The 25,217-nt window shown below is 37.0% G+C and overlaps 1 protein-coding gene across 1 annotated transcript; it reads right to left on the bottom strand.

Moving 5' to 3' along the window:
* Positions 1-12,529: 12,529 nt before the first annotated feature.
* Positions 12,530-16,552, bottom strand: LOC113504663 (uncharacterized protein K02A2.6-like). The gene has a single exon (XM_026887083.1). It carries the CDS (start codon positions 16,550-16,552, stop codon positions 12,530-12,532), a length of 4,023 nt encoding a protein of 1,340 aa, XP_026742884.1.
* Positions 16,553-25,217: the final 8,665 nt, after the last annotated feature.

Raw genomic sequence — 25,217 nt, 5'->3', positions numbered from 1 at the left:
AAGAAAATGTCATTTCTATAAATTTTTTACTTCTCTAATCCAATCGCTAGTTAACTTTGCTTAGGCCCAGGTACCTAAAGGTTTCTTCTACCAAAAACCTTAAAAGATTGATTTTCGAACTGACATAAACAAGTCACCTACACTGTAGCGAACTGTGTCGCAGTACAAGTAAAACTTGAGGAAACTAGACGAATATCCCAAGTCCTAAACAAACAAACTAGATTTGGAAATCATTGGTCCGAACAAAACTTGGATACTGAGATCCCTTTAATACGTCACAATCGACAACTCCTCACACATGATTATAAACCCTATTTACATGTGTCTAAGTTCTGTAATCGCTTGTATGGGTTGGACTTGTTACCTTCTTGGTCGGTTGTAGTCCTTTCTAGTAGCGCTCATTAGGAATATTAATTAAACTAACTCTTACACGTTTGGTCCACTTTGTTCCTTAATGACTTTGAAGATTTGAGATAAACAATATTTGTAGCGAAGTTGACGCTATTGTTTCGACGCGATGTTTGTTAATACCTCTGCCCTTTGACATTTAGACAATTATTTGGAACATTACTTTGAATGGCTTACCTCATCATCATTTATTCTTGTCTTTTAGTTAAAGATTGTTACTTTTGGAGCGTTTCCTTTTGTTTGAACGTTGTTTTATAACTTATTAATATATTAGGGTACAAATTAGCTTTGCAAAAACGGTAACAATATTCCAGTAATGGCCATTGAGGTATCATGAAGATGTAACAAATATGTGTAAATAGAATGTACCGTTAGCCCAGTGGTATAGGTCACTATTTACCCAATTCACACAAAGACAAGGATTTGTGTGATCCACAAATACTATTTATAAATAAACTGTGATTGTGAAATCTCCTTCGAAAAAAATATATTTTTTTACTATGGGACTTGTGTGTTTGTGATTGAACTATAATTATAATAAATAAAATATAATATAACTATAGTCAATTACCAAACTTCAATAAATCCTCAAAGCAAAGCTAAAGCATCTTTTGACATACAACAAAGCGGGCCACTTTAACGAACTCCAGAAAATTGCATCTAAATTATTAAATAAAATAATATCACTAAATAAATCCATGTTAATCTTAAAAGATTTTTCGGTTTGGCTAGATTAAAGTCTTAGATGAACACTAATCTGAGATTAAATAGGGATTAACTAAGCAACGTTTCTTAGACTAGAAACTGAAAGTCGAAGAGATTTTACATTACATCCAGTCTGACGCACCTTGATCAAGAACATTACATTTAATTGAATCTGCATTATTTATGAACATTTAGATTAAAAACTGCATACTGTATCTGGGAATATGTTGTGAAATTTTATCGTTTACGAACCAAAAATATCACCCTGTATGTGTATAGCTGTAAATTGTTATACATTTTCTTTACTAAAGAGAAACCGGTCAAGTGCCAATTGGACTTCGGGACTAAGGGATCCGTAAAAATATAAACATTAGTCACTTAATACGACCGTACCGTTTATATTATATTATTTTCGAGTGCATTAAAAAAAACTACATCACCTGTGAAAGTTTCAGCCGTCTATTCTTGAAATACAGCCTAGTGATAGATGGACAGACAGAAAGCAGAGCCGGCCCGTTTCACCCTTTCTTTAGAACTATAAAGAAGTATAGTAAAGTAACGATTACTTATCAGCTGACTCATTTAAAAATTTAAAGTCTGAATTTCAGTCTTACTCACTGGGTACCCGTGTAACTAATGACCTGTACAGTAATTACATTGACAAATCATTACCATCTCTAGCAAATCATATAAAATATCTAAAGTTACAAAATTCCGTCTAGCAAAATTTAATTACCGCTCTTACCTGTGTCATCTGCGTATTTCTCATACATATTCATGACTTAATTAAAACAAATGAGTGGAGTTATTAATTTCTAAACTCATTCCAACAGAGGAATAGCGCTCCTTAGAGAGAAACAGTCTTTAATATTCATTGTTAAGGCTGCGACGATTTTTTTAACTTCCATTATTACCAATGGGCCCAGTTTTAAAAAGTTTTTTTTTCAGTTAAATTTTATATTATTATTTTATTAAAGAAATTCTGAAATTTGAACTTTTTTCAAACCTACACCGTTATAACGTGTCTTGTTAAAGCAAACAGGGAGCAAATTTGCTAAATCATTGCAATTATATTGCTCTCATTTAGTGTATTATGTATAATTGCATTCATAGTCTAATGAAATATTGAATTGAATTTTCTACACATAACATTCACGATTACTGGCAGGAAATAATGATGCTGAAGTGTCTTTAACGAAGTTCATAGTTACTTAGCTTTTGTGATAATTAAGAAACTTATGGACTTCTAGTAATTGGATTGGAAGGAATACATGTTCGTTAAGTGCTTTGACAAGTTGTCTTATTGCTAAGTTTTTATAGACGTATGGATTGTAAATATCTTCTGTTTCTTGCTATTTTCCTGTGATGGCATTATTATTTTGAGTTACATCTCCTATCTTTTTAAACAGTTTGGTGGTATTGTGCTTCCTAACTGTAACCATATTAAAGTATCAAAACAGACCTAAAGAGTAATTAGACGTGTTTCAAATGGCGGAATCGGGACCCTTATACTGAGGTCTCCCTGTCTGTAGGTTTGTCTGTCAAGAGCTTGTATGCTCCGCAAACGTTATCATTATTATCATTGTAGTTGTCAGTAAGTTGGAATTTTTAGAAGTGATGTCTTTCTATTGTCGCTTTAACGAATAATAAAAATGAAAATCGAGCAACGAATGATAAGGTCACAAATTTGATAGGTGACTAAGTATGGAGCCCTTAGTGTTGCTAGTCCAACCCACAGTGGGCAAGTGCCTGTTTTTATTAAACCAAGTAGCTGCCTCTTCCTCATGGTGTTAAACAGTACGTGTATCTCCATTTATCATCTGAAATTTACCAGTGAGCATCAAACACATTTATACATTTGCGTTGTTTAAGACTATACTTAAACCATTGAAACGCTTACAAAACAAAAGCAGGATTACTTCCAATGAGGATTTACTCTGTTCAAATTCCTGGATACATTTCTACCTTAAACAAAGATTAAATAATCTCGAATCGTGTTTGTGTTTTCATGTTTTCCTCGCAAATAAAATAATAAGGGAAATTTATTACCTTTGATTCAGAATCAATATCATGTTTCGTGGTGTGCAAAAAACAACGAAATAACTGACAACGCCCTTATGTTTAAAGTGTTAAGGTTCAATTTGGAAATTTATCCCTGATTCCTACCTGCGGTTTGCCGTTACCAAGAAATCAGTATGTAAAACAATAGTTCAGACAAATCCATTAGTTCTTTGAAACGTTTCGTACTAAGCGCGCCCGACTCGTTCAAATTTGCATCCACTATTCCACTCTCTGAAGACATTGCACAAAGTTTTACGGTTCAAACTTACACCAAGAAATAAACTTACGAATAATAGAAACCGGTAAGAAAATGGTTAAGTAATTTTAAGATGAGAACAGAAGGTTCCACAAAATCAACAAGCATTTACAGAAACCAAAAAAGTTGCCTAACATTCTCAAGGCAAGTAAAATTCTCATGGTTTTAAGAAGTCGCATAAACGGTCCCGTTTAAAAAAAAACTTGGGATTGTTCTTGTGTAAACAGCCATTACCCCAATTCCTTCAGCCACAGTACCTGCTCAAGTGTTACCCTGTTAGGCGAGGGAAACGTTAAAATTAAACCAAAGCACGAAATTAATTCGCCCACAAAGATTCCCCGAGGATATTTTAGGGGGAAAGTGCCAGACCCCATAGCAAATGAGTATAGCCTTAAGGTTTTGCCACTTCATTTTGGCAAACATTTTTAGCTATACATGCTTAGACAAATATGTACAGAACTTATCAGATTTTCAGCAGAACTCTTGGGATTACAATATTGACAAACGGGGAAAAAATGGACGGCCATACTTTCATCCATCAATTTGAAACATCCTGTATAGCGATACTTTCATGTATATTGAGTTATTATAAAGGGATAAAGAACTCCTTTGGCGATATTTCCCATACATACGCCCTTAAATCGAAGGGAAGGCTGTTCTTTTTATAAAGTAAACTTCGAGCCCTTTTTGCGCAAGAATTTTTCCCTAGAACCCTCATATGCGGAAGGAAACGCCATCAAAAATCGTTTGGGCTTTTTACCATAATTGACATGGCTTTTTATAGCCCCCACGCCCTTATTTGTTGCCTTTATTAACAAATATTAATTTCAAGACTGAATAAAATGGTATGTTTTGTTGTGTATGCTATGTTGATTACCGGTAATGGACTTATTACCACTCGAATTCGTTTGTGTGTTGTTATATTTATACTATGCTTTATTTTCTAGTACAAATGTGTAATAGAAGTGACTGAACAAAGGTTCTACATAACGTTAACGTGCTTAAACGTTAAAAAAGTATTTAGTATTACATTTTTAAATGTGGTATTTTGACAAAATGACTTCCTGATTAGAAAATAACTTGGGTTTTTTTTTATTGACGGCTTACAGACCCGTCCACCTAATCATTAGCGTAGAGTAAATACGAATTCTAAGTCATTTTAAGCATCTAACAGTAACTACTGCGTAAATCGAATTGCATCAGTTTTTGTCCCAATCTTGGTTGTTTTGATTAGTGTTCTATCTTCTGTGATAAACAAACCGACCATAACAAACCTTGAGGAGTCAATGCGCGTGTCATTTCTGGAACATCTTTTTTTAAAGAAAGCAATGTCATCTAAAAATATCGATTAACTGTAGTTATTTTTTTCGACACTTTTTGAGCCGTGATTGTAAATAAGAGTTTCCTCTGAGAAAAATAAATGCATGCTTTCAATTGATTTCTTGTTTTCATATTAGGCCTTTGCTGTTTTTTTCCTCAATATTTTCGTTCCATTCCTAGTTAACTCATAAGTTGATAAACATAGTCTTTGCGACGACAACGAACGAAATTGTAAGAAGTCATCTCAGTGTTGGTACGTGGAATTAAAGGACGAATGCAACGTAAAGAAAGCACAAGTTTATGGACTTCGTTCAAACCTAAAACTATTCAGAAGCTCTTTATCTTCAAGACAGTACAGTCGGTTTACTAATCTTACATTAATAATCGAGGAAAGAGATACCATTATGTATTTCTTCCTAAAAATACTGTTAACATGTATCATAATCCCTGTGTACGACATAACAATATACAACAATATCACAAACAAACTTATCTTTAACTTTGGAAAAATAAAGATTTTATCTTTCCTACTTTCTTTTACGACGCTCGCGGGACGGCGAGTGCCTATTTTGCCGGAAACTAGTTTCCGAAACTGTGTTACACTCAATAATGGGCTTATCAATGTCATCTAAAAATACCCACGGAGTTTGTGGGGTGCAAAATATTGATTTTCCATTGTTAGGGCACGGGGTAAGGGTGCCAGGCCTTCAGCAGTTGATGAATTGCTTCTGCGTGACGATGCAAATCAGTGTCGGCCTCTGTTGGCAGCGGGCCTGACTAATTATCGTGTGCTTGTGTCCGACGCACTTTTTGTGAACATTTAACAATACGATACATTGTTAAAGTTTTCGTTTTGTGGAATGCTGTTTCATGTATGTACCTACTTTGGTTGATTGCAAGTTTTATAAGATATTGTAAAATTGGTTTTTGGATTAGAATTAAACTACAAAAAATGTAGTTTATTACCCGTTTTCTTCCTTCTCATATTTAGAGCATATAGGAAGCGTTAAATTGCAAGCAAATAATGTCATCTTGAAAAAGTGTAGAAATGCGCAATTTGACTAGGATGAAGCCGTGTAACTTAGGCATTTGATGGATATACTTTCAAATACAACCATAGAAAAATTTCAGCACATACGGAACTTCGTTGCAGTCAAACTTTTACTCAAACAATTCATAAAGGTTTAGCCAGTTGGACTATTCGTCTTAGTTGCAAACGTCTGCCACAGGCAAAAGTCTCCGCCATCCACATGCATTTAGAAGACAAAGTTGTTCAGATTTATATGTCCCGAACAATATGTGAGTAACGAGAACTTACTCTAATCTTTTAAACCATACATGCGATATATGCATTGCATATGCATTGATACGCATCGTTACGTTACTATATTAAAAAGCAGTCAGTTATTTCGTCTTCATTTAAGGGTATAACAAAAATTATTTTTCACATTTCCACGAAGTAAATAGTTCATTTTTCTGGATTTCATCATGTATGTTACCATCAAAAATTGATTGGATAATTGTGTGACGACCAATAATATTGGCGTTACGTAACTTCTCTAGATAACTTACTGATATAAGATCGAACAACTGCTCAATCACAAATTTTCGTGTTCGTCAAAAAAGTTTTATACAGAAATAGAAAACTGTAATTCAACACCAATCAAACGCGGAAACCTATTTATATTACTTTCATCGGGAGAAATCTATTAATAATCCGAAACCTTTAGCTTGACACGTTTTATTAAAAACTTTTCCATTACGGAGGTTTCTGCGACCTTTGGATTCTTTGTAATTCGATCAGATTATATGCGGCCTCAAAACCCTTTCGGTATTATTCAATACACTATTATTTTCAGCTTCTTTTCTTGTCCGTAAAGGTATTTCATATGTTGAGTGGAATTTGGTGGCAGGTTTGTCAATAGTTCTGGTTGCGTCGAAGAAACATAAGACAATTTCAAATATTTTTTTATTTTATATACAAACTTCGTCAACGCCTTCGCGCCTTCCCCTTAAGCAAAGTCCTTTTTGTCAATTGTTGTTTTATCGACCCCTTACTGCAAAACCTACTGTGATTTCTCAAAAAATAAATGTTATCTAAGTAAAATACATAAACACACATAAATTCTCATTACAACTTGAAGGAAAAAAACCTTTACATGTAAAAATCAATTTACCTACCTAATTTCTACGACAAACTCAGGTACAGTATACATTGAGTAATCTACATTGTCGTTGGTGCTGAAATTAGTCGTAATCATTAGGTCTTTCTAATGTTACGTTGTATCGTACCCACTATTACATAACTACCAATTGTTACCGGCACAAGATTACGCAAGAAAACCCATGTTTATCAACGGCAGTAAAACTAGAAAACCGTTATTCCTTCATTGTTAGTTTTGCTAGGTCCTAACGTTTCAACCACATAATTCTTTTCAAATGGTGTTATTTTTTTCTTACAATTGGTCCGTTATTCTTTTAGGTATAAAACGACATTTCTATGCACTTGCAAACATATTGTCTTTCCTCTACATTCACTTACTGTACAGGCAAGGCAATGTATTACATTTTTTGATGTGGTATTCTATCAAAATGATTCATGAAATCAAAATGACTTCCTGATTAGAAAATAACTTGGGTTTTCTTTTTTATTGACGGCTTACAGACCCGTCCACCTAATCATTAGCGTAGAGTAAATACGAATTCTAAGTCATTTTAAGCATCTAACAGTAACTACTGCGTAAATCGAATTGCATCAGTTTTTGTCCCAATCTTGGTTGTTTTGATTAGTGTTCTATCTTCCGTGATAAACAAACCGACCATAACAAACCTTGAGGAGTCATTGCGCGTGTCATTTCTGGAACATCTTTTTTTAAAGAAAGCAATGTCATCTAAAAATATCGATTAACTGTAGTTATTTTTTTCGACACTTTGTGTTACGTTTTGAGCCGTGATTGTAAATAAGAGATTCCACTGAGAAAAATAAATGCATGCTTTGCTTTCTTGTTTTCATATTAGGCCTTTGCTGTGTTTTTCCTAAATATTTTCGTTCCATTCCTAGTTAACTCATTAGTTGATAAACATAGTCTTTGCGACGACAACGAACGAAATTGTAAGAAGTCATCTCAGTGTTGGTACGTGGAATTAAAGGACGAATGCAACGTAAAGAAAGCACAAGTTTATGGACTTCGTTCAAACCTAAAACTATTCAGAAGCTCTTCATCTTCAAGACAGTACAGTCGGTTTACTAATCTTACATTAATAATCGAGGAAAGAGATACCATTATGTATTTCTTCCTAAAAATACTGTTAACATGTATCATAATCCCTGTGTACGACATAACAATATACAACAATATCACAAACAAACTTATCTTTAACTTTGGAAAAATAAAGATTTTATCTTTCCTACTTTCTTTTACGACGCTCGCGGGACGGCGAGTGCCTATTTTGCCGGAAACTAGTTTCCGAAACTGTGTTACACTCAATAATGGGCTTATCAATGTCATCTAAAAATACCCACGGAGTTTGTGGGGTGCAAAATATTGATTTTCCATTGTTAGGGCACGGGGTAAGGGTGCCAGGCCTTCAGCAGTTGATGAATTGGTTCTGCGTGACGATGCAAATCAGTGTCGGCCTCTGTTGGCAGCGGGCCTGACTAATTATCGTGTGCTTGTGTCCGACGCACTTTTTGTGAACATTTAACAATACGATACATTGTTAACGTTTTCCTTTTCTCAAATGCTGTTTCATGTATGTACCTGCAAGTTTTATAAGATATTGTAAAATTGGTTTTTGGATTAGAATTAAACTACAAAAAATGTAGTTTATTACCCGTTTTCTTCCTTCTCATATTTAGAGCATATAGGAAGCGTTAAATTGCAAGCAAATAATGTCATCTTGAAAAAGTGTAGAAATGCGCAATTTGACTTGGATGAAGCCGTGTAACTTAGGCATTTGATCGATATACTTTCAAATACAACCATAGAAGAATTTCAGCACATACGGAACTTCGTTGCAGTCAAACTTTTACTCAAACAATTCATAAAGGTTTAGCCAGTTGGACTATTCGTCTTAGTTGCAAACGTCTGCCACAGGCCCAAGTCTCCGCCATCCACATGCATTTAGAAGACAAAGTTGTTCAGATTTATACGTTCCGAACAATATGTGAGTAACGAGAACTTACTCTAATCTTTTAAACCATACATGCGATATATGCATTGCATATGCATTGGTATGCATCGTTACGTTACTATATTAAAAAGCAGTCAGTTATTTCGTCTTCATTTAAGGGTATAACAACAATTATTTTTCACATTTCTACAAGTACCTAGTTCATTTTTCTGGATTTCATCATGTATGTTACTATCAAAAATTGATTGGATAATTGTGTGACGACCAATAATATTGGCGTTACGTAACTTCTCTAGATAACTTACTGATATAAGATCGAACAACTGCTCAATCACAAATTTTCGTGTTCGTCAAAAAAGTTTTATACAGAAATAGAAAACTGTAATTCAACACCAATCAAACGCGGAAACCTATTTATATTACTTTCATCGGGAGAAATCTATTAATAATCCGAAACCTTTAGCTTGACACGTTTTATTAAAAACTTTTCCATTACGGAGGTTTCTGCGACCTTTGGATTCTTTGTAATTCGATCAGATTATATGCGGCCTCAAAACCCTTTCGGTATTATTCAATACACTATTATTTTCAGCTTCTTTTCTTGTCCGTAAAGGTATTTCATATGTTGAGTGGAATTTGGTGGCAGGTTTGTCAATAGTTCTGGTTGCGTCGAAGAAACATAAGACAATTTCAAATATTTTTTTATTTTATATACCAACTTCGTCAACGCCTTCGCGCCTTCCCCTTAAGCAAAGTCCTTTTTGTCAATTGTTGTTTTATCGACCCCTTACTGCAAAACCTACTGTGATTTCTCAAAAAATAAATGTTATCTAAGTAAAATACATAAACACACATAAATTCTCATTACAACTTGAAGGAAAAAAACCTTTACATGTAAAAATCAATTTACCTACCTAATTTCTACGACAAACTCAGGTACAGTATACATTGAGTAATCTACATTGTCGTTGGTGCTGAAATTAGTCGTAATCATTAGGTCTTTCTAATGTTACGTTGTATCGTACCCACTATTACATAACTACCAATTGTTACCGGCACAAGATTACGCAAGAAAACCCATGTTTATCAACGGCAGTAAAACTAGAAAACCGTTATTCCTTCATTGTTAGTTTTGCTAGGTCCTAACGTTTCAACCACATAATTCTTTTCAAATGGTGTTATTTTTTTCTTACAATTGGTCCGTTATTCTTTTAGGTATAAAACGACATTTCTATGCACTTGCAAACATATTGTCTTTCCTCTACATTCACTTACTGTACAGGCAAGGCAATGTATTACATTTTTTGATGTGGTATTCTATCAAAATGATTCATGAAATCAAAATGACTTCCTGATTAGAAAATAACTTGGGTTTTCTTTTTTATTGACGGCTTACAGACCCGTCCACCTAATCATTAGCGTAGAGTAAATACGAATTCTAAGTCATTTTAAGCATCTAACAGTAACTACTGCGTAAATCGAATTGCATCAGTTTTTGTCACAATCTTGGTTGTTTTGATTAGTTTTCTATCTTCCGTGATAAACAAACCGACCATAACAAACCTTGAGGAGTCACTGCGCGTGTCATTTCTGGAACATCTTTTTTTAAAGAAAGCAATGTCATCTAAAAATATCGATTAACTGTAGTTATTTTTTTCGACACTTTGTATTACGTTTTGAGTCGTGATTGTAAATAAGAGTTTCCACTGAGAAAAATAAATGCATGCTTTCTTGTTTTGATATTAGGCCTTTGCTTTTTTTTTCCTCAATATTTTCGTTCCATTCCTAGTTAACTCATTAGTTGATAAACATAGTCTTTGCGACGACAACGAACGAAATTGAAAGAAGTCATCTCAGTGTTGGTACGTGGAATTAAAGGACGAATGCAACGTAAAGAAAGCACAAGTTTATGGACTTCGTTCAAACCTAAAACTATTCAGAAGCTCTTTATCTTCAAGACAGTACAGTCGGTTTACTAATCTTACATTAATAATCGAGGAAAGAGATACCATTATGTATTTCTTCCTAAAAATACTGTTAACATGTATCATAATCCCTGTGTACGACATAACAATATACAACAATATCACAAACAAACTTATCTTTAACTTTGGAAAAATAAAGATTTTATCTTTCCTACTTTCTTTTACGACGCTCGCGGGACAGCGAGTGCCTATTTTGCCGGAAACTAGTTTCCGAAACTGTGTTACACTCAATAATGGGCTTATCAATGTCATCTAAAAATACCCACGGAGTTTGTGGGGTGCAAAATATTGATTTTCCATTGTTAGGGCACGGGGTAAGGGTGCCAGGCCTTCAGCAGTTGATGAATTGCTTCTGCGTGACGATGCAAATCAGTGTCGGCCTCTGTTGGCAGCGGGCCTGACTAATTATCATGGGCTTGTGTCCGACGCACTTTTTGTGAACATTTAACAATACGATACATTGTTAAAGTTTTCGTTTTGTGGAATGCTGTTTCATGTATGTACCTACTTTGGTTGATTGCAAGTTTTATAAGATATTGTAAAATTGGTTTTTGGATTAGAATTAAACTACAAAAAATGTAGTTTATTACCCGTTTTCTTCCTTCTCATATTTAGAGCATATAGGAAGCGTTAAATTACAAGCAAATAATGTCATCTTGAAAAAGTGTAGAAATGCGCAATTTGACTAGGATGAAGCCGTGTAACTTAGGCATTTGATCGATATACTTTCAAATACAACCATAGAAAAATTTCAGCACATACGGAACTTCGTTGCAGTCAAACTTTTACTCAAACAATTCATAAAGGTTTAGCCAGTTGGACTATTCGTCTTAGTTGCAAACGTCTGCCACAGGCCCAAGTCTCCGCCATCCACATGCATTTAGAAGACAAAGTTGTTCAGATTTATATGTCCCGAACAATATGTGAGTAACGAGAACTTACTCTAATCTTTTAAACCATACATGCGATATATGCATTGCATATGCATTGATACGCATCGTTACGTTACTATATTAAAAAGCAGTCAGTTATTTCGTCTTCATTTAAGGGTATAACAAAAAATATTTTTCACATTTCTACAAGTACCTAGTTCATTTTTCTGGATTTCATCATGTATGTTACTATCAAAAATTGATTGGATAATTGTGTGACGACCAATAATATTGGCGTTACGTATCTTCTCTAGATTACTTACTGATATAAGATCGAACAACTGCTCAATCACAAATTTTCGTGTTAGTCAAAAAAGTTTTATACAGAAATAGAAAACTGTAATTCAACACCAATCAAACGCGGAAACCTATTTATATTACTTTCATCGGGAGAAATCTATTAATAATCCGAAACCTTTAGCTTGACACGTTTTATTAAAAACTTTTCCATTACGGAGGTTTCTGCGACCTTTGGTTTCTTTGTAATTCGATCAGATTATATGCGGCCTCAAAACCCTTTCGGTATTATTCAATACACTATTATTTTCAGCTTCTTTTTGCAGCGTCAATGAAAGGCGGGAGTTAGCGACACACTGGTTTATTGAATAATTCTTAGAATCTACCCGCCACCGTACAAATATCAAAACATCTAAGCGACAGTCGGTACATTTCTCCCCCTTAAGCTAGTACATAATCTTATAAGTAATTATAAATAAAAACAAAACCTTTTATTTAGAAGCTCCAGATCGAGCGCGATTATAAGCTCGCAGCGCACGAGCAGACGCACCTGACGGTGGTGGTGGTGTCTCCGGCTTTGGTCCCATTTCCGAGCCCGTTATCAGGGACTGTTCACCAATACCGTCCGATGCATCTTTAAATACGTCCTCAGGTTCTTCACCCATTGAAGGAACCTGTCGTTCTGGGGATGAATCCCTGTTTTCGGGAACTATGCTAGTGCGACTTAGGGAATGACGATTCTTGCTTTGTAATGGCATAATTTGATCGACGTGTCTACGCCAACCGACACCGCGTCCAACGTCTACCTTGTACGAGACCGGCCCTGTCTGGTCGACTACCGTGCCTGCCAGCCACTTGTCCCCCCTCGCGGTATAGTCGCGAGCTAGCACAGCGTCGCCCGGCGCGAGCGCTCGCCGCGTGCCGCCCGCCGCGGCCACTTGCCGCTCCTGCGCGGCGCGCACCACGGCCGACACGTCGGGCCGCACCGCATCTAGGCGCGCGCGCAGCCTGCGCCCCAGCAGCGCCACCGCAGGGGATACGCCCGTGGTTGCATGTTGGCAATTGCGATATTTAAATAAAAACTTACTTAATGCCGTGGCGACGTCCTCGCCCTCGTACAAAGCACGTCTGATCGCTTTCTTGACGGTTTTAACCGCATTTTCCGCAGCCCCATTACCTTGCGGTCTGTACGGGGCTGTGGTCACATGTTTGATAAAATTTTTATTACAGAATGTCTTAAATTCCTGTGAGAAAAATGGTGGGCCGTTGTCAGTGACGAGTAATGACGGTAGGCCGAACCGAGCAAAAATTGATCTCATGATTTTGATAGTCGCCTGCGCGTCCGTCCTATTCATATTAATAGCTTCGATCCATTTTGAGTGTGCATCTACCATAATTAAATACCGTTTCCCGCCGCAATCCGCGAAGTCGGCATGTACTCGCTGCCACGGGTGCAGCGGGAACTCCCAAGGATGCAGTGGCGCATGTGGCGGCGCGTCGCGTACTGCGCGGCATGCCGGGCACGCGCGACATACCTCCTCAATATCTTTATCTAAACTGGGCCAGTACACATAATTTCTTGATAAATTTTTCATTTTATTCATTCCTAAATGTCCGTCATGTATTTCATCTAATATTTGTTTTCGCAATGTACTTGGTATTACGACCCTATATTTATAAATTAAACAACCTAATTCTATTGCTAAATCCTGTTTTCTAACTAAATACGGTTTCTCGACTTCGTCCACTGTCGACGGCCAACCAAAGGTGACATGACCTTTCACCTTGCATAACAGTTTATCTTTTTCAGTCTCCCTAGCAATATCCTTAAAGCTAACCGGAAAAGATTCTTCTATTAAATTGATATAGGTGACTGCGTCCACTAAGCGGCCCTCCTGGGGTAGCGGTAACCTCGACAGAGCATCTGCTGGCCCATTGTCAGCCGAGCGAACGAATTCCACCTTGAAATCATATGCGGCCAAGCGCGCCGCCCACCGCTGTAACCGGCTGGCTGCGGTCTGCGGAATACCACCCTTAACACCAAATATGTGTGTCAAAGGCTGATGGTCTGTGCGTAATGTAAAACTCCTACCAAATAGATACTGATGGTGTTTTGTTACACCAAATAATATTGCGAGTGCCTCCTTATCAAGTTGGCTGTAGTTCCGTTCGGCCGCGTTGAGTGTGCGGGACACACAGCTAACCGGGCGCTCGCTGCCATCGGCGTAGCGGTGCGCCAGCACTGCCCCTATCCCGTACGCACTACTGTCAACCGCGAGCACAAGTGGCCGCCCCTCCTCGTAATGTGCTAACACTCGCTCGCCCAAGAGGACTCGCTTAGCTTCTTTAAACGCCTGTTCACAACTGGCATCCCATTCCCAGCGAGCATCCTTTCTTAGTAAATTGTGTAAAGGGTATAGCAAAGTACTCAAATTACTTATGAATTTACCATAATAATTTAACATTCCTAAAAAACTTTTTAATTGGGTTACGTTCTCTGGTCTGGGCGCGCTGGAAATGGCATCCAATTTAGCACTATCTGGCCGTAATCCCTTCTTATCTATGACGTAACCTAAATAGTTTACACTGTGTTGTAAAAAACTACATTTACTCAGTTTAACTGTTAAACCCGCTTCGCGCAACTTTTCGAGTACAGCTCGTAAATTACTAATGTGCTCTTTATTATTAGCCCCCGTTATGCAAATATCATCCAGGAAAACAACACAACCCGGTATGCCCCGTATGGTCTCTTCCATAATTTTTTGAAATTTCTCGGGCACGCACGCGAGACCGTACGGCGTACGACGGTATGCATATGTTCCAAGGTGAGTTGTTATCGCTGTGTAGGGTTGCGATTCTTCTGTTAATAAGCACTGTTCGTAAGCGCGAGTGAGATCAACTTTAGTAAACCTTTCTCCGCCACTCAAGTTCGCAAACAATTCGTCAATTCGGGGCAAAGGATAATAATCACGCTTCAGTTTTGGATTAATAGTAATTTTGTAATCCCCACATATGCGTATATCTCCATTTTTTTTTACTACCGGCACAATTGGCGTTCCGTAGTCGGAATGGTCAACGCGGTATATCGAGCCATCAGATTCGAGTCGCGCTAACTCGCGCTCAACGCGTGCTCGCAGGGCCAGCGGCACGGGCCTTGCGCGCACGTACACAGGTTCATCATTAGTTAGCTGTAATCGAATAGCTCGCTTACAAGTCCCCAACTTGTCCGTAAATACTTCCGGAAATTCAGCACATAGACGGTTCACGAATCCGTCGTCGGTTATCTTGAACAAATTAATTTGACTTATTTTAAGGGCGCGCAACCAGTCTCGCCCCAGTAAAGGACCTGCTCCATTTCTTATTATATAAAGGGGCAAGGATTTTACTTCTACATTACGTAACCTAACTTGGACTTCTATATAACCCAACGACTCGATGCGTGAACCGGCATAACTACGTAACACCAAATTATCGGTTTTAATCACTTTATTAGAAAATTCCCGATAGTACAAGTCCTCATTAATAGCCGAAATGCGACTACCGGTATCTATTTCACATTTTATCTCTAAGTTATCAATCATAATGTTTAAAAAATAAGGTCTATTGTCCTTACCTCCAACGACAATCTTATAAAGGTCGTCCGAGTCGTCTTCACCACTTAAATAATTATGTCGATTTCCTAACTTGCACATCACTTTTAAATGACCTTTTTGTTTACACTCGTCACACGTATAATTCACATAACGGCACCTGGCGCGGTGCGCCTTACCGCAGCGCCAGCATGGCGCGCTCGCGCCGGCCGACGTGCCCGCCGCCGCGCGCTCCGCGCCCGCTGCACCGCCTGCGCCAGCCGCGCCCGCCGGGCTCGCCACCCCCGCGCCATCCGTGCGCGCGCTGCGGGTGCGTCCTCGCCTTCCACGCGTATAATGCAGGTCTTCCCCTGCCTCGCCGCCGGCACCCGAGGTCGTCGTCGGCACCGTGCTGCCGCTCACCTCCGCGTGCTTCTCTGCAGCCTCCAGTGCTAGTGCTAACTCCACTGCCTCTTTGTACTGTATTTTTCTCTCGGCGAATATTCTCGACCGCATTGCATCATTTGCTAAACCTGATACAAATTGGTCCCTTAAGTTTTCCTCGAGCGTGGAGCACTTTTTACATTTGCCAAAATTGCAAGTAGTTGCCAGGTGCTTGAGAGCCTGAAGATACTCCATCAATGGTTCGCCGGCACGCTGTCGCCGCAACCGGAACACGTGACGCTCGGCGATCTCAGATCGCTGCGGTTCTAAATGGTCGGCCACTAGTTTCACCAACTCATCGTATGATTTGTCCTCAGGAAAGTCCGGCGAACATAGGTCACACATTAAGGCATAAGTTTCTTCGCCTACGATCGTTATCAACATCGGCACTTTTAGGTTATCTTTCACGTCATTTAATAAAATATACTGGTTAACTCGTCGAATGTATGCAGGCCATTGTTTGGAACTAACATTGAATGTTTCTAATTTACCGATCGGCATTTTAATGTCGTTAATTTTTTAATTGCACGCGTAATTTAAGCAAAATTATTTGAAAAAATCCATCCTCGTCGCCAATGCAGCGTCAATGAAAGGCGGGAGTTAGCGACACACTGGTTTATTGAATAATTCTTAGAATCTACCCGCCACCGTACAAATATCAAAACATCTAAGCGACAGTCGGTACACTTTTCTTGTCTGTAAAGGTATTTCATATGTTGGAATTTGGTGGCAGGTTTGTCAATAATTCTGGTTGCGGCGAAGAAACATAAGACAATTTCACGTATTTTTTTATTTTATCTACCAACCTCGTCAACGCCTTCCCGCCTTCCCCTTAGGCAAAGTCCCTTTTGTCAATTGTTGTTTTATCGAACCACTCACTGCAAAGCCTACTGTGATTTCTCAAAAAATAAATGTTTTCTAAGTAAAATACATAAACACACATAGAATCTCATTACATCTTGAAGGAAAAGACCTGTACATGTGAAAGTCAATGCATCTACCAAATTTTTACGACAAACTCTGTTACAGGATTCATTGAGTAATCTACATTGTCGTTGGTGCTGAAATTAGTCGTAATCATTAGGTCTTTCTAATGTTACGTTGTATCGTGCCCACTATTACATAACTACCAATTGTTACCGGCACAAGATTACGCAAGAAAACCCATGTTTATCAACGGCAGTAAAACTAGAAAACCGTTATTCCTTCATTGTTAGTTTTGCTAGGTCCTAACGTTTCAACCACATAATTCTTTACAAATGGTGTTATTTTTTTCTTGCAATTGCCCGTTATTCTTATAGGTATAAAACTACATTTCTATGCACTTGCACACATATTGTCTTGCCTCTACATTCACTTACTGTACAGGCAAGGCAATGATAAAAAAATCAAGTGTGCGGAAATGTTTAATTTCTATAAGACACCAGATTTCGATTTATGAGCAATTCCTATCGAAGTTGATGCTTGTCATTTAAGGAGTCAAACAATCGTTCAGCATGCTTCGAAAGTCTTGCAAGTGAAGGCGAAAGCAGGAGGTTGGTGTATGAAGTATTGCATCGCATGGTTATCAGTGAAAGTGTGGCAATACTTTTCTCTACCCAGGCTTCATAAAAATCTGAGGAAAAAAAGAATCAACAATTTTATTTATCGCTGATTCAACATTTACTCGTAAAAATGAGGTACAAAGGCATAGTTGCTTTATTTGTTCAGTAAACGATTAGGTTAACTTAATCGTTCGCCAAATTACTTCAATGTATTACAAGGACAGACCTGCATTTCCCACTTCCCAATTTAATTCCGGGTAAAAAAGTTTCTGGTCAAAAAACTAAGGGCGAGCCAGCGATGCGAATAATAATCTAATAAGAAATTGTTTTCCGAATTGAATTGAATAAAACCTTCATTTGTTTGCTAGTTCCGTATTCCCTTGCATTGCCCTTTCGAAGAAAAACGTATTTCGAAAAGTATTGAATAACAATTTACGAAAGTTAGATATAATTTGGTTTTTTTTCGAGAAAGACTTATTTTGTTTGAAGATTTTTCTTAGCAGGTTCTACTGCTGTTTGCTTTCTGAGTCTCCTAGTTGACTGGTTTCAAAAAAGTATTTCAGGTCCAAATCGGACTTGCCAATCTGAAGGTACCATACAAATAGGCTTAAGAAATACAAACTGGTTATCCATCACATTTATGTTTAAATTTTTGCTTTTATTATTTATAGTTCTTCATAAGGCTGTTCGGAAACGTGTTTTTATTCAGTGCAACTCACAAAAATTCAGTTTAAATGGTCAAAACAAGGTAAGTACGTACTTAGATATGTATATGTACAAGATGGATTCAATATTAAGCCGCCTTATCTTAAGCCAAGGATATTAGACACAGCAACAAAGACTGATGACTGTATTACTATTTTTTTAGATAATATCATAGGTTTTACACTAAATCTTAAAAAAGGAATGAAATTTATTTAAAATCATTTTTGAGTAAGATTTATTCAATAATTACGTTTTCATCTTCAGTTTCCAGTGAATCTTATCGAAATTAAAAAGAATACAAAACGTTTCAAAATAAGGAAAGAGGACAAGTTCAGAGCAAGCGTTATTTTTCGGTTCACACAAATTCATGTCCTACGAGGGGATCGTATCCGTTACCCGTCACGTACAGTGAGTTTGGCGTGATGACCACAACCACTCAGGTATCTATGCAGTCAATTATCAAAGGCGATGATAATGACGAAAACAAGAAAATAAAAACCATTCTACAATTATCATAACCTCAAACTAATACACGGGAAAACCATCCTTATTAACTTAATAGACTATTTTTGTAACAATTGCACGTATATTTGGAAATACCCCTCCCCATTCATCATTTGTACCTCGAGATATTACAATAAAGTTTCATCATTCTGTTCTTAAGACGTGTCTCCTTACGCTTATCACGATCGAGCGATAGCTGAGAGGCGGAGATTGTACTATCACACGAAGATGCGATAAAACAACTGAGGTTGCCACACAATCAGAATTATGTGCGACGTAAAAAAATATTGCGTTGGTTTTTCTTAGGAGTAAAAATTTACATCAATGCCTTATGATACCAGCCGGGTTGTTTTTTTGTATGATGTAAGTGGAACTGACTTTTGTCATGACTAAATTAATTGTATGCCGTAGTTTTAAAACATTTCAATCATCAATTCAAATCATTTCAATCGATCTTGGAGATATTTTGTTGAAGTAGCCGATTTACATTTTATTTTTGTTTGTTATTCTGAATCTGTCAAGTACGAGTCAGGGTCGCGACATTGATTACGGTTTTGTACAATTAGGCTAAACAAATACGATATACAAAAAAAAATAGTTACTTATCAAATGTATGAATATACCTTTTCTGATCCCCGCTGGTTATTTTCATTGCTTATTACTCAAAGCGGCAACAGTAAACATCATCTGCGCAAAATTTCAACTGTTCATCTATCGCAGCCTGGTCACGAAAGGACTGACAAACAGTAGACCCTCAGCAATACGGTTCCTCTTTTTACCCTTTGATTACGCAACAGTAAAAACTATCCAAACGTAACTCAAAAATGACAAAAAACCTACCGATGTTGCAACAGTTAAAACTGTGTACCCATTATGTCGCGTAAAACTGTTGTACTTAACAAAGTTAAGTCTTCAGATGTATCACCATTAATGTCAAGTAGAAAACCGTTTAGTTTACTTAATCACGTTCATTTTATTCAAATAAATCACGGTTTCCTTGTCTCCCATCCATTCTAATTATTTTGTTTAGTGGCTCTAATTAAAGACTCATTACGGAACGCTTTCCAGTTACTGTCAATTAATGCGGACTTTGTAAGCCTAAAAGAGAGCCCTTGAAGTATTGAAGATAACATTTTACTGTGGAACGATATTAAGTTTTATGTTCACGACCCCTGAGTGTTGATGTTTCATCAAATTTTGGGAACGTTTCGGGGTGGGTTTAAATTAACCTTCACACAAACTCTATAACATAGATTACACTTTACTCTGACCTCGGATATTCATCCTTTTATAACGCATTATCAGTGTTATCATGGAACTTTATGGCTGTTATTTATCGGGAACACGAGTACGCTTTCACTATTCATTACAATGTTCGGAGCTTCTAAAACATTCATGTATTATCCGTATTGGCCGGTGCCTCTACTGTGAAATCTTATTTCAAGACTACTGTTATTATCTAAGTGAGATAGCGCTCTACAATCGCGTATTGCTTCTCGCTCATCGCTCTACAATGATAAAAGCTCTCCTTAAAAATGTCATGGTAACATCACAACACAGGTCACTCGAAACAGAGTTACTAAACGATCACTTTATAAAGCCTACATATATTATTTATAGAGAGACGTGAAAGCAAAGAGAGACAAGCAATTATCCTTGTAATTAATAATTCCGCTGATTAACGCTTAGAACCCATCTCGCTTAATTACTTTGAATAAAACAATGTTTTTTGTTGCGTACGATCTAGGTTCACGATACAAGTAATGTGGGATACTTATTTAGAAATTGATAGCTTACCTTTCCAGAACTGTCTGTTCTGCTTTTTGAATGTAGAGTTTTCTTGTTTAATAATTGTAATTCGTTTAAAAACCTTTATCGTACTAAGCACCTCTCCTTAATTTCTTAAAGCAATATTCGTACTACACATACTTGTGCGGCCTCCATCTTCCTCAACTGTGTCTCTAATGAGAGATTAGAGTCTCTAGTCTTAAAGAGTTATTTGTTTAACGAAGATTTAAAGATTAATATGTAATCATGACCAAAAGAACAAAAACAGATATTCAAGAAAAACCAGCGGGCTAGAGCTAGTATTTAATAATTATAAAAGTAATAACTGACGGTTTCGTTAAATTAAGCTTTTAAATTTTCATCAGGCTTTAATTAAAATGTACTGTTATCGTAACGCATAGATTTTGATTAGCTTTCGTTCTTAATAAAATATAACTCATTATCAATTATTCAATTATGGCCCTCTATTCGTTTTATAGTATTCACAATTTGATTTATGCTAATAAATGTTCATTTGATACTGACTTAACCATCCTATTTCAAATTAGACGAAGAAATGTGTTTGGAAAAGTTATTAGTATTGCGAAAATTTTTATGTTTGACTACACTCAGGTTACAAAGTTATTTGATAGGCAGTATGAATTTTTATTCTTTTTGAACTCTAGATAATAAAATAAAATTAGAATTTTGTCATGACAAACATTCATCAACTAGCTAAAACTCAACTACACCAATTATGCTGTGCCTTTTTTTCAATTTATCACTATGTAAAAAGGTCTCGTAAGCCATCATCATCCGGTCAAAGGAGTCGATCTTCAGCTCTCCTTCTCGAACCCTTGCAAGCTGTCATACTAATATCATCGCCCTATCTGGATAGCAGTCTAAACTCCAGAACTCTTTAGCCATAACACCCTTGACATACCAGGTATTACCTTAGTGGTTTCTTAGGTTTACGCGAATGTTAGACATTGAAATGAAACGACTTTTACGGATTTTATCGCGGTTTAATTTTTAGTTTTAGTTCCCGACGTTTCGACACCTTTGCAGGTATCATGGTCACGGGCAGACTGAGATGGTGTTCGTCTTGACAGAAGATGTTGCTCGTTCTACCTTCATATTTTTAATTAATTATTTATGGTCCGACCTACGCAGTATGAGCTCACTGTGTCGTGATGTCTTGCAGCGCTGCTCTTGGGTTTAGCCTTGAGTTTTTGTATTATTGGGTCCCAAGTAGGTGATATCTTCCAGCCATCTTCTCTATTGAAATTAGGGTGTTTTTTAATCTCAATAGCCTCGCGAAACATCCTTGGTAGGAATTTGGATTCTTTAGCGAGGATCTGTGGTTGATCAAATCTAATATATATATCGAAACGTCGGGAACTAAAACCAAAACTTAAACCGCGATAAAATCCGTAAAAGTCGTTTCATTTCAAGGTATTACCTTTCTCTAATAACGCTGTGACTTACTACTGCAACTACGTCCATACACACATCATAAGATTAAAGTCGTCACGTATTGGTAGTTTGAGCCGGTTTGCGTACGAATTATAAGCGTAACTAATTTCCATATACAGTTTCGTTCGTCGAAAACTGCGTCAGCGCTAAATTGATAGTAAGATGATACTGTTTTTTCCAGGATGAAATGCTAATGACTTTAACCCACGCGTAGGACATAGCGTGGGCATGTGTCCTAAGGCAGAGCCAAGGAATCGCTCGAGCATGCTCTGCGCGTCTCTGGCTGGTAACATGATACCTCAGGCATTAAGTCCGATATTATTTATTCTTTGTATGGGAATTTTTTCAGGAATAAAATCGTACATAACATGGACCTTAGTCGTTTACTGCCTTGTGCGATAGTCGTGAGTCTAGAGACTTCTTAGCTCGGGTATAAGGGAAAACTTTTCAAACAAACTTCCACGTGTAAATATTTTGGAAGCCCAAAGTGCAGTAATGTTTCAAATTTCGCCATAGCTTGTTTTCCATTGCGTTGTTGTGCGTGTGCGTTTGGCATTTCTTATCACATCGTTATTCATACTTGTGCAACACTTCACGTTATCGCTTCCAACATTTACGTAACGGTACCGTACTCGTTTCTAGCTTTGTTATAGGGGCCTGCTTTTTAAATACACCATTCTGTTGATTTTTGTTTTACAGAATATTTCGGATGTTTAAGTACATGTTTGGAGCGTAGCATATGGATATTTGGACAGCGATATTATAACAATAGTTGCAGCTCTACATTATGTTAAGTTTTTATTTCCATTCAGTCTAATCTGGTAAATCTCACGAGAGAGAAAACTGGCCAGAAAAATATGCATACTGCAATAATTCGCATATAAAAAAAAACCGAAAAAAGATCTTCATAAATGTCCTTTTTTGCAACATGAGTGTTCAACTAAAAAGTTTCGATAGCAGCGCCTTATAATATTAACGACACACATCCCCTACTTGATCCCAACTTACAGAACTTCTAAGTATAGTCCATTAGCTTAGACTTTCAGCTTAAAGGTAGTTCTAGACTAATGTAATACTCTACCACATGAATAATATAACCTATCCTTCTAAGGCCCTTTTAGATGTATATACAGGCTGTGAACAAAATGTGGGGACCTATTACAGAGATGAAGTTTAGTAAATTCCAAAATTAAATAAAATCCTCTCAGAAAATCGTATAAAGTACATTTCTAAAAACACCATTAGTCCAATACAAAACGTCATGAGTTGAATATAAGTAACCAAAGGTTTTTGTTTCATAGAAAATTTCACCTTCTTGAAGGATGCTATCATTACCTAAACATATTATTCTAGAAAAGTATTCACAACCCAAAAAGTCTTTGCTGAACACAAGTGCACATGCATTTCCACTACACCTTGTATAGGGCTTAATACAAACGTCAATATGTCACAATTCTCCACGCTCCAGATATCTCAAACAAGCGCACTAAATACACGTTTAACTAAGCATATACAATGGTTATTGAATATTGTTTGAGGGTAAGACAGTGACAACGGCATAATGGCGAGAGCAGAAAGCCTAACACAACCTCTTTAAGTAATATTATTCCAGAAGTGTAAGAGGGACAGCGCTCTACATGGTGTAGAGCAGCCTTTCGCTTCCACAATCGTTCTGTTACTTTAATAGGTGGTAGAAGGTTCAAGGATGTTCAGAATCCTCGCGGCGGTACTTAACGGAATATATTGAGAATCTGACAATCGATTTTCGATAGCATCGTAATAATATACTAAAGTACCTACGAGTATATCTGTATTCTGGCGATTTCTACGTACAGGCTAGAGAATCGACTAATTTCTGCCCAAATAAATTAATTCGTTTAAGCCTACACCAAATATCTGATCAAGTAAGAGACTCGCGACACTGAGAGTGTTGTATAAATAGGCTAAAAAAACAATCGGTTGGGTGGGAAATACCTAACTCAGATAATAAAGCTGGTTCAGCCCGAAAATTTGAACTGATGATAATTCCAAACGAAAATCCCAACGCATCACAATTATTTATAAAGAGTCATCGTGAGGCTTTTAAAATGATAAACTTAATATCTTTACAGTCTATGAGTAATAGATGACATCATATTTAGCTTGTACAGAGATGCCAAAGAAAAAAAAATATATTTTTGGTGATCAGAAATTCTGTTTTACAACAATATGGTCCTTTATACAGAATCTTGTAATACAAATTCTCAGAAAATTAATTAAGAATTTAAGACAATAAGTACCTTCCCTCTTCCTGAAATGTTCCCAAGATTGTGATAACGTTGCCATCTCACTGGTCGGTGTTAATTTCAGTATAAATTATTTTCTTTTTGTTTCAAAACTCCGAAACAAAAGAGGTTGACCCTTGAAAGCGATCCCCGTTTCTTTGTTCTTAAATGACTTCCTGAATCTTCGCAAAATAATTACAAGATACTTTTTTTTAATTTTAGTCTTTTGTTTTTAAATTTAGAGTTGGTAAATATGCCAAGCGTTGACAATATTAATATTTGACCCTCACCTTTATAAGAGGCTAGAGCGACCGTCAATGTTATTTTTGTATCAGATGGGAAATCACCACATTGGGAAATCACCAATTCCGCTTTAGGTTGAGTGGAAGTTTGGTGTCAGACTTTCAGTGATTAAAACCCACCCATGATCCTTCCATTTTTCCCTTTTGTATTGGTCCCACTTTAACCTTTCGGATAATTCTGCTGACCTGGCAGGACCTAACTATACCTAGAGCAAGGAAAAGTGACGAAACAAGAGTATTTAATATCAAAGGGACATGTGCACAAGGACAGACAATGTTGAAACAAAATGACGCTCTGTCACGAAGCGGCGTCTTGGTTTTCTGATAGTTATCAACACTATATTACAGACAAAACTTAATTTAAGGCGTATTCATAGTTATTTATTTTATAAAGGTTCAATCACGGTTATTTATCGGCATAGGCCGACTAGTTTTGGACCCTGTCTGAGTTCTTAGCCCTAAGCTGACGATTATCTATTTGGTAGTATGGAGTAATATAAAAAAAAAACAATCTGTCTCAACTCTAAAAGTAATTGACCAAAATTGTTACCTGTTACTTACTTCATCCCAAGATGTTCATAAAATCTCTTAGGTTTTCCTGCAA

Source organism: Trichoplusia ni, chromosome 22, assembly GCF_003590095.1.
Source record: "Trichoplusia ni isolate ovarian cell line Hi5 chromosome 22, tn1, whole genome shotgun sequence".
Taxonomy (NCBI): Eukaryota; Metazoa; Arthropoda; class Insecta; order Lepidoptera; family Noctuidae; genus Trichoplusia; species Trichoplusia ni.
This window is presented reverse-complemented; position numbering and strand designations above follow the sequence as displayed.